The sequence below is a fragment of the Balaenoptera acutorostrata genome, chromosome 3 (assembly GCF_949987535.1).
Source record: "Balaenoptera acutorostrata chromosome 3, mBalAcu1.1, whole genome shotgun sequence".
Classification (NCBI taxonomy): domain Eukaryota; kingdom Metazoa; phylum Chordata; class Mammalia; order Artiodactyla; family Balaenopteridae; genus Balaenoptera; species Balaenoptera acutorostrata.
This window is the reverse complement of record NC_080066.1, coordinates 425714-436539: the sequence shown is the minus strand read 5'-3', so window position 1 is coordinate 436539 and position 10826 is coordinate 425714. Positions and strand designations below refer to the sequence as shown.

The 10826-nt window shown below is 55.6% G+C and overlaps 1 protein-coding gene across 8 annotated transcripts in view; it reads left to right on the top strand.

The window, feature by feature from the left end:
- The first annotated feature begins 1370 nt into the window (after nucleotides 1–1370).
- Nucleotides 1371–10826, top strand: part of MKX (mohawk homeobox) — a 92884-nt gene continuing 83428 nt past the window's right edge. For 3 of the 8 annotated variants that reach the window (XM_057544618.1, XM_057544612.1, XM_057544619.1), the window contains exons 1-3: nucleotides 2589–2715; nucleotides 3549–3815; nucleotides 5574–5733. In XM_057544618.1, the coding sequence (XP_057400601.1) occupies nucleotides 2690–2715; nucleotides 3549–3815; nucleotides 5574–5733 (453 nt within the window). In that variant the 5' untranslated portion in view covers nucleotides 2589–2689. Of the gene's footprint in view, nucleotides 1500–1532; nucleotides 1785–1839; nucleotides 2004–2051; nucleotides 2213–2435; nucleotides 2716–3548; nucleotides 3816–5573; nucleotides 5734–10826 lie in introns of those variants that run through there. The other 5 variants (XM_057544613.1, XM_057544614.1, XM_057544616.1 and 2 more) reach the window with 5 other exon arrangements.

Sequence of the window (10826 nt, the reverse complement as noted above, 5' to 3'; positions counted from 1 at the left end):
GTCAAGTGCAGCGCCAAGGGCAAGATGCGGCAGCGCCACAACCGCAAACTGTACGATAGAATAGAACCAAGGACATCTGGAAACAGGATCAAACGACAATATTTATCTGCCAGATGCGCAAAAATTTAAACCCACGCCTCTTTCTGCTTTAGACTGTGCCCCTGCCCGGTGTACAGTCACGTTTTTGGGGTATAACATAATGGAAAATTCGGGGGCGATTAGTGTTGGAAATAACAGATTTACTGTACATTTTAACCACTTCCAGGCCAAATAAAAGGAAGCGGCTTAGGTGGGCCACCGCGCCAGGATGGCCAGCCACCCTTAGGGGAGAAAAGAACAAATGATGTCATAACTTTCAGGTTTGGGGGAAATCTACTTTTGCCCTTTAAAAAGAGATGAAAGGTGTCGCTGCCGCAGTGAGGCCCGCGGCGAGAACGCGGGCGGCTTGGTGCGGTCGGCGCCGCGAGGATCACCTAGGCTGCGAGAAGCTCCGAGCCTCCAGTGACACCTAAACCACAGCTTTCGCTACTCTCATATCGGGGTGATAGTGGGAAGGCAAGTATCACCTCTAAGAGAATCTGATAGGATTCTCTCTCCTTGCACTGTATCCAGGCTCAGGATTCTTCCAAGTTCCCTCCCCTTTGCTCCATACAGATCCTGGCCCTGCCTGCACTCCCCGTCTCTCCCACACCTGGGTCGCCGTGGGTTGAGTACCTGGGCCCGCCTCGACCCCGCCTTGCCTCCCTCCTCTCCAGCGCTGGCTCTGGAAGGTGACTGCGTGCCTGGCTTGGAGACACCCAGGACCGCAGAAGCCCAGTGACACGAGAAAAGGGGCGCAAGCACCTTCCGCAACCCGTTCTCACGCGTTACGGGCACAAACCGAACTCTTAACTAACCTCCCTCCAGCTAACCGCGAGGGGGAAAAAGGGCGCGTCGCAGTGCCCCCTCCAGCCTAGCCACGCGTGCTGAAATTTCCGGCGCTCGGGGCGGCCAAGACACGGGATCCGCACCGCAGCCGCTCAGCTCCCAGAGCCCGCACCGGGCGCTGCTGCGGCTTCTCCAGTCGCTCCCCGGAGTGCGAAGGCCATCGCCCCTTTTGCTGCGCGCCTGCGAGGCCGGCGGCTCTGGGAGCCGCGCCCGGCTGCGGAGCACTCGGCGGGCCGGGGACTGCCCGGCGGCGCCGGCGGCGGCGGCTCCTCCGCGAGGGTTAACAGCGGTCCCCGCGGAGGCTTCCTCTCCCCGGCCCGGGAACGTGGATACCGCGACCGCAGGATGTTCGTCGGCTGGGCCGGGCAGTCAGGAAACATGAGAAGGCCTAGCTATTCCTGTTCCCGGGCCGCGCGCGCCCGTCTGGGTAAATAAAGCCGCGACGCCGGCGGTGGCGGCGGTGAGCGCGCTGGAGCCCGCGCGGAGAACATGCGGCGGGGATGGGAGCGCGCCTAGCCTCGACGCGGGAGAGCCAGCCGCCCTGCCGCCGGCCGCGGGCCCCCCCGCCACCGGTACAGCCCGCGGTCGCCGCGTGCCGGCGCGGGGCCGCGGGAAGGGAGGCGCGCTACGGCTCCCGAGCCGCTCCTTCCCCCTGCTCCGCGCGCCTGGGCTCTCCCCGCCCTTCCCCCACCTCCCTCCGAGGCCCTTGGGGACGCGCCCGAGGGGGGGTGGGGGCGGCGGCCGAGGCTGGCCCGAGGGTCTGCGAGGAGCCGGGGAGCCCACCTGGTTCGTGGGCGTGGGGCGGGGCGGTTCCGCAGGGAGGGAGCTCCCCAAGGCACAGTGTGGAGTGAATCCGGGTAAGTGGGGAGCACGGGAGCCGAGAGGCGGCGTTGGGGACCGCGCGGGTACCCAGCTCCCGGCCCTTGGCCGCGCCTGCCGCCTGCAGACGCAGCCGCGCCGGGGTCTGCGGTTGCGACCTCGGCGTGGGCTTGGGACAGCGGGGAGGGTCCGCGTGGCAGCTTCGCGGCGCAATGGCCGGGAAAACACGCCGTCGCCGACAGGAGAACAGGGCTGAGGTGGGGGCAGACAGCGGGGCTGGGAACGGGTTGCTTCACAAACAGAACAGCCTGAGCGCAAATCACCGAGCGCACGGAGTTAATAGGAAAAACAAGGCGCCTCCTGACGCCTCGAACGAGGGCTGCGAGCACGGACCGTTGCTCTCACGCCGCGGAGGCTGCACGGACGGCCCAGACACGTACCTGTCTGCGCGGGGCAGCTGGCAGAGGTCTGACTTCACCTCCCCGTGAGCACTGACGGGGGCCGTCGTTTAATCTCTGCGGTCACAGCTCTACACGTCGCGCGTGGCCGCTGCTGCGATGGCCGGAGGGCGGGGCGGGGGGCCTCGGCGAGCGTGGGCACCCGGCGTGGGTGCGGGGGGGTGGCGGCCCTCGCCGGGGCGGGGCGCGGGGAGGGGGCGCCGGCCGTGAGGCGGGGGCAGCTCGGAAGCAAAGCGAGCTGTCCCCCAGGCGCGAGGCGGGGAGGTAGGGCGGGTTGGGGCTGCTGCGCGCCTCCGGGTGGTCATCGGCTGCTCCGCGGCGGCGCGGACCGGCCCCCGACGCTCACGCGCGGCGGGCAGAGGCTCCGGGCCGTTGCGACCCGGGAGGTGAGCTGGCGGCTTTTCCCGACGGGGGCAGCCGCAGGCCCGGCGGTGCGCGGACCGCGGCGCCTCTTCCCGCTTCTTAACGCCTTTGCAACTTCTGAAATGGTTCTCCGAGACCCCAGAGAGGGGTGGGTGCGGAAGGAGTTCGAGCTCGCGGCTCGCACCCGCGCTGCGGAAGAGGACAGCACTGGCCACCGGCTCCGGGGGCGAGGGGGGGCGGGGGGCCGGACCCAGCGCGTCCGGAGCGGGCTGCGGGGTGGTAGGAGACTCGGAGGGAGGGGAGAGCATGGTGCATTTGTCCCTGAGGCCACTTCACTTTCTAGCTCTGGAATCTGCTAACTTTCCTGCGCTCACCCCCACCCCAGGGGCTGTAGCCGGAAAAGGGACGCAGGGGTTTCAGCCAAACCATCCAGAAAGCATGCAAATCCCCGAAATCCGGGTGCGGCCTGGGACTCATTGACTGGGGCTTGCGAAAGCGGTTGTTCATATTCGCCCCAGTTGTTCCTTTCTTCCAACCCCTCCTTACGACCCCGAGTGGGAGCTCTGAGAGGCTTTAGTCTTCCGTTTTGATTGAAGAACCCCGCGCGGCCCCGCGCCTGCCCTCCGCTTTCCGGAGCGGGCTTCATCCAGATTAAAACCAACTCAGGCAAAGCTCCTTGAGGAGTCACTTTGCTTCGCCCCCGCGGGTTAACTGTTGCCGGCTGAGATTCTTTGGGGGCTGGGTGGCCGGGGCTAAGAGGAGGGTGGGTACCTGCCCCGGGAGCGTGCGGGGGCGGGTGACGGGCGTTGCGGCGGAGCGGTGAAACGAGCCAGCGGGAGGCGGGGGTTCCCGCGTTCAGGTGCGGCGGCGCCGCTCCTCCCCTGGGCTCCGCAGCCCCGCGCCGCGGCCAGGTTCGGGGCTCGGGACGCTCAGGAGGGTGAGCGCTCTCGGCGAGTAATGTGCTGCATCTTTATCTCCTAGAACCCGAGCCCTGCGGAGCTCCCGGCGGCCCGGCCCCAAGGCGCTGCGGCCGCGCCGCGCGGCCCTGCCTGCGCGCGCCATGAACACCATCGTCTTCAACAAGCTCAGCGGCGCCGTGCTTTTTGAGGACCGCGGGGCTCCGGAGCGGGAGCGGGGCGGCAGGCCCTACGGCGGCGTCCTGGACAGTACGCACGCTCGCCCCGAGGTGGGCATTACGGACGGCGCGCCCCTCAAGGACGACCTGGGCCTGAGACACCGGAGGACCGGGTATGCGCACCCTCCCGGGGCCCCCGCCCGCTCCGGGAGAGGTGGGGGCGGTGAGAGGCGCGGGCGTGCTGGTGACAACCGGGGCCTGCGCCTTAGGGCCCCCGACTTTTCCGGGAGGAGCGGTCTCCGCCTCCTGGGTTCGCGCATTCTCATTTTAAGGGAGTAGTTGCTCAAAGCGTGGGGGGTCCATTCGTCAGAAGAGCTCCAAAGAAGCTCGTTGGAAACTGAGGACACCTGAAACCGCCTCTTAATCCTCAGATGCCCGGACCTGGGGGCGGGGGTTTCGTGCCTCTCTCCCGAACGCGGGTGCGGACGCGCGGCCGCTGGGGAGGCAGAAAGGGCTGAGCGGGATGCACGGGCGCAGAGCAGGGCCAAGCAGTCGGGGCTCCCCCGGGGCTCCCCCCCCGCCCCCCAGGTCAGGCCAGCCCCGTGGGCTTCCCCCCTTGTGTCACGACAGGGCCTTGCATCGGCCAAGGTGTTGGGAAGGTCGGCCCTCCGCAGGATGCCCCGGACGCGCGCGCGCGGCTTGGCGGGGCCCGCCGCGAGCCCGGAGGGGGGGCGGGTGCCGCGGGCCTGCCGGGCCGGGTTTCGGTTTAGCGGCCTGAGGGGCTGCGGGGGTGGGGGTGGGGTGGGCGGAGGCGAGAGCTCGCGGGCCACCAGCGGCTCCGGCTGCGGAGGAGGGCCGTCTGTAGCCCGGTCACGTCCCGCGGCTCCGGGAGCGCCCGCGGGGGGAGGGGCGGCCGTCCTGGCCGGTCCACCTGAAAGATTGCATCAGCTGCTTGTTGTGCGGCGTTGCTGGTTAGGGAAATAGAGATTAGGTTTCGTCAAAATGTTACTACCAGTCCTCACGGATGGAATTGCATTTCAAAGTGTTTAAAGAGGCAGAAGCCCCGGAGGCTGCGGCGCAGGCGCGCGAGCCTCGCGGAGTGGCTGGGCGCGCGGGCGGCGGCGCGGCGACACCTCGCGGAGCCGCTGGGGAGCGCAGCGCCGAGGCCCGGCTCCCGGCTGCTTCCCGCTCTTCCTCCTTGGAATATGCTTTTCCCGAGGTCTTTTTACTTTACCCGGTGGGACAGACCTTCCATACTTTGAAGCTCGCCCTTTTGTCCTGAAAAGCCCCCTACAGTGTTTTGGGTTTTGTCTTTTTTCTTTTTCGTGTGTGTTTTTGTTTTCGGTTCTGCATCTTTCCTCCACAAACCCCTTCTTGGGAAGCTTCCCCTTTACCCGAGGATCAAAGGGTACAGGGGAGAGCTTGAAGAGAACCAGGGCAGCGGGGCGGCCATCACCCCTTGCTTTGTTCCCAACGTCCAGTGGGCGACGGGAAGCCCCGAGCGGCGGGCATGAGTCCCTGAAAGAACATTCGAGAGCCGGCCCCAGCCACTACTCATCCCATGAGGCCAGGGCCCCTGGAGGGCGCGGTGCAGGCGGGCGAGGGACGGTGCCGGCCTTGCTGCGCAGGTCTGTGGCTTGAATAACAAAAGAGCTTCCTTCAGATCACCTAAACCTCTAACCTCTGGCTTCAGGATTTCCCCCTTTTCCGTATAAACCTGGCGGCCTTCGCCGCCCCACGCCCCTCCTGTGCCACCCGGGCCGCCCCCGCGCGCCCCGACCCTGTGCGGCTCTCACCCCTGCCTGGCCTCCGCGTCCGGGCGCACGGGGCCGCGGTCGACGCGGGCTGAAGCGCGTGCGGACCCGGGGCCCCGGCGGGCGGCGCTCGGCCGGCGCGGCTCACCGGGAACCCCTCCTCTCCCGGTGTCCCAGGGCCCGGCAGAATGGCGGGAAGGTGAGGCACAAGCGGCAGGCCCTGCAGGACATGGCGCGGCCCCTCAAGCAGTGGCTGTACAAGCACCGCGACAATCCGTACCCCACCAAGACGGAGAAGATTCTCCTGGCGCTCGGCTCGCAGATGACGCTAGTGCAGGTAATCGGGGCCCACGAGCCCCGGCCCTCCCTCGGCGAGGCTGAGCGGGGCGGCTCTGCTCCTCCGGCCGCCGGGCACGGGTGGGCCCGAGACCGGCCGTCCGGACGCTGCCGCCGCTCTGCCTGAGGCTGGTGCGGGGCGGGCCCAGGGCCGGAGCGGTGGTCTGGGGAGTTTCTGCGTCTCCGACCGTCTTCCGGAGGGGGCCGTGTGGCGCTCGCGAAGGAGGGCCGGGCAAAGGCGAGCGCGGAGCTCTGAGAAGCGGTGCGGGCCATGCACGCGGCGGCGGCTCCGGCGGGCGCTGCCCCGCAGTGATTTGCGTCAGGGTCGCCCGAGGGCTCGTTACAACACACGCTGCCGCCGCCCCCCACCCAGCCCGGAGTTCGCAGGAGGTCCTGGCCGGGGACGGTGCTTTGTGTTTCTAACACGTTCTTGGGGTGACGCGTAAGCTGCTGGCCGCGCACCACACTGTGAAAACCAGGCAGAAGGGCGCCCCGCATTGGGGCCCCATGTTAAAGGTCAAGCTACAGGGTCCCTTTCAAGTTGACGGCTCCTGACAGAGCTAGTAGGTGGGCTGGGAGGGCCAGAAGCGGGTTTGGGAGGTTTTTCTCTCTTAATTGGAGGCACCCTGGGCCTTAGCTAGACTCCACGCGGCTTTGCTGGCGGCATCTTTGTCCTTGGGTTAAGGGGCAGATCTCAGGTGGCGGGTACCTGGTCAAGTGCAGAGGGGCGGCCTAAGCGTGCTGCATCTCTAGCGAGCAGGGCTGCTGTGCACAGGTTTCCCTCCGTGGCTGCATCGGATGCTGCAAAACCCGCTGAGGTCGAGCACGTGCTGTCAGCCTTTCGCAGGTGATGTAACCGAGGCAGGAGAAGGCTGTGTTGAGGGGTAGAGGTGGGTCTGGAGACGCCGCGGGTCCATACCACGTGCTCTGGCCGCCACACCAGTTTCCTTTCATAAATGCAGTGATGTGAACTTTCATGCGCGCAGGCAGAGCAGATTCACTCAGAGGAGAGGAGGAGCTACCTGAGCTGAGAAACCTCCTCCGTTGTAGTAGCGCCGCATCACTGCCTTGGTGAAACTTTGGTCATTCCATGAAAGGGGTATAGTAAGTGAGAACCCCGAAGTAACAGGGAACGTTTAACTACTAGATAACATAAAAATTGCTTTCCGGAGTATTTAAGGTTGTCATTTTAGGAATTACTAGAAAGTTGGACGAAGCATGAAAATTGACTTGTACTCAGACTTATTAAAACTATAATATGCATTTTTCTGCTTATTTTCAGAATACAGTTGTAGAGAAAAACAGACATCTCTTCTGCTTTATATTAACAGGCAATAGTATTAATAGTGATTTGCTGCAGCACTGGAGGGGAAAATTAATTTAGTGTTCTTGGCTTAATATCTGTTTAACACAAAACTCTGAACTTCCAGTGATTTTCAAAAGTAGTTTTTAAATAAATAATTCCAGCCAGAAAAACTTAAGAAAATAAATGCATACATTCAAATTTCACTTTAAACTGGTATGCTATTTATTTTCAAAAGACACTGATTTATAGACCTATTTGAATAGTTCACTCTGATGTCAACAGTAAAATATTAACTTATTGATTACGTATTTCCATGTTTAATACTTGCCATTCTTTCAGACAGAAAGCAACAAACGTTTATGACATATTTAGGACATTTTTAGCTATGAAAAGTATTATTTGTCATTAGCAGAGACATTTAAATTTTCACCTGCGGTAGTTTTTCTGAGTTGCAATACAAGTAGCTGTCATTCTAATACAGAATCAAATTATTCTCTGCCTGTAATGACAGTTCAAATACAAATAATTCTTTTTGCTTTAAGATCTTGGTAAGACTATTGCATTTTTCTAATTTACATGAAGTTTTTGTTCATGTAATGAACATCTTTCCCATTATATTTTCTCTCACACTAGTCTTCAGCAAATAAAAATGCACACAAACATGTAAGTTTTAAATGGGACAAAGAAAGGTAATTATTTATAATTATAATTGATACCTATTTAATGATTTCCAAGTTTTATAATAAATGAAGTTGGTTTCTGGAACTTTAAAGTGATAAATGGAAAAAATCAAACGTATAGAATAACCAAGGGACCCTTATATACCATTCAGGTTGGGTCCACCTCTTCTCCATTAGGCACAATGGAATGTCTATGTAAGAAAATATATATATATTTATGAATATAAGGGGTTTGTATAGGTCAGACATTTATTAAACATCCAAAGCAAATTCTGACTCTGTGGAAACCAAATAAATTATGTCAATACATTTCACTTCTGGGGGAAAAATATCAAGCTGTGATCTGAATAAAGCTTTTGAGCCCTGCAAATTAGACCCCTGTTTCATGAATCAGGTTCTCCCAGTGAATAAATTTCTCCTGTGGAGTCAGCCTTCTTGAGAAGAGTGATCATGTCTTATTCATCTTCATCCTTCCATTTCACCCCAGCCCAGTACTTTCCATATAGTAAACTCTTCATACATGTTTGCAGACTGAATAGGTTCTCACTGGGGAATACTACTGTAATCACCATGTGACTTCCCCAAACATATTGTGGAAAACTGGAGAATGTCTTGAAATCAGACTAAGATATTCTAGTTTTAAAATCCATCTCATTGTAGGGAATACACAGAGGGCAGCTCGTTAACTTTAATGGTACATGTTCTACAGAACAAGCATATAACTCGCCACATTATTTTTAGCATATCTGGAAATATGTCATTTTATGTCAATAGACAAATATGGAGTGTTCCCCTTATTTCTAGCTCCAGTCTCTATTTCTTGTTTATTATAATACCTCCTGTCTCTGCTTCTCATAATTTATGTTAATAAGTTGTCAGCATAATTATTTTATTCCTTAACTACAGAAGTGTCTTTTATTTTTGAACATTTCTTTTACCCTTCATATTTCCCTTTTGGTTGTGTGTCAAGCTATCAAACCTTTTATAAGCAGTACTTCTGCCTTATTTTGCTACTCTGAAGGGTGTAAAATTTGGTCAGCAATCTCCATTAAGCCTGGAAACAGAATGCTGAAACTTTAATAAGGGAATTTTTTTAGGACCACAGAAGTTACTTTTTGTGATAAACAGAAGCTCTAAGGACGTTAATCAACACTGCATTTTGTTCATTCCTGAAAGATGAGGCAGAGAGAGGTATTTATGCAGCTTTCATTTTTTTTCTACTCACTAGACTTAGCAACTTGTCTTAATTTACTATAACTGTTTGCATTATTAATCTGCCATCTTCCTACTAAGATATAAGCATTTTTTTTTTTTATTTTTTATTTTTGGCTGTGTTGGGTCTTCGGTTCGTGCGAGGGCTTTCTCCAGTTGCGGCAAGCGGGGGCCACTCTTCATCGCGGTGCGGGGACCGCTCTTCATCGCGGTGCGCGGGCCTTTCTCTATCGCGGCCCCTCCCGTTGCGGGGCACAGGCTCCAGACACGCAGGCTCAGCAGCTGTGGCTCACGGGCCCAGCTGCTCCGCGGCATGTGGGATCTTCCCAGACCAGGGCTCGAACCCGTGTCCCCTGCATTAGCAGGCAGACTCTCAACCACTGCGCCACCAGGGAAGCCCGCATTTTTATAAAATTAACAGGAAGATGATTTGTGTGTGTGTGTTTTCACTTTAACCAACCGAAATACTCCATTGTGCTTGGTTCCTATGACTGACCGTTGTTCAAACATTATAAAAATATACTCTCTACTCTCAAAATATAACCAGCTTCATTGTGGAATAACAGATATGCGATTGGGGTTTTGTATTCCTGTGGAATATGGAGCTTACCCAGGGAATAATTGCCCCTGAAGAAGTTTTTTAAAAGAAGGGTAGATGGGGGCTGTACCTGGTTTCAGTATTTCCCATTGTTTATGCGTATGTATTTAAAATATATTTGTTTTTTTCTGGATTATAATAGTGAAATGATGATTTTTTTTTCATGATCACATTACGGAGTGCAATGCAAGTGGAGTTTGAGACTACATTTTTAGTGATTGGGTGTTAATGCTCCCTTTTCTTACAGTAGAAGTTTCCAATTCCTGTGCTACAGCCATGTACCATTTGGTTAAGTCTGCTGTGTTGCAAGATTTTGCCCCTGTGTTGACATAGCTTTTGCTTGGTATGGAGTGCTTCTACTGAGACGTGTGTGTACTTATCAACTGCAAGGATTACGGCTACTGTTAAATATTCAACAAAATCTCAAGATTGGTCCTTCTACGTTATTCTCAGTGTCAGACTACATGGTGTAGAAGTGAGGTGTTTGATATTTCAGTTGAATGACTGAATCTGCGTTGTTAATTCTGTGTGTTCAAAGGTGGACAGATGCCAGAGTATCCCCTTGGGTTTACTATAAAGATTGCTCTGCCAATGTGATGAATGTAAACACTGCTGCGTAGGATGAAAGCTACTTAGCTTTCTCTTCCAGCTTCTAGATATTTGGTTCTCTAAGCTTTCGCTATAAAATGCAGTGTTTTTAAAGCTCTGAGTTTGACGTTAAAGTGCTGTTGCAGAACCTATCCTTGGTAAGGAGGCCTGTTTCATGTAAAATAGAATTTCAGAAGAATTCGAATGATAACCTGAAGGAATCCACATAGTAAGTTAAAGGTAGAAAATTTGAACTGGTGCTTTTACCTTCAGTGAAACAGATGGCGTTTGCATCAGTTCATCAGGAAAAAACTTGTGAGATGCTAGTCGTGCAGATTTGTTCACCAACTATTGTCTGCTGTTTGCATGACTTAACACAAGAAGATATTCAACACCCCAGACTATATCCAGCCCTTAGGTTGTACTGTAAATTGCGGATAATAAAACACTGGCAGAGTAAATGTATTAGTAGATTGGGTGCCGGTCAAACTTATGAAATCAGTTTAGAAATAGCCTGTTAGACACCACCAACCCTTTATGGAAAATCTTCTGATGTATAATTAATATACTCTGGTAAGAACTATGAGTATACAAAACATAAAAAACGATACGACTCCTATATATGAAAAGCTAGTTAATGCCACCATGACATTTAAAGGTCCCTATTTTTGTATGTTAGAATTATAAGTATATTGATTTTTTTTTTTAAA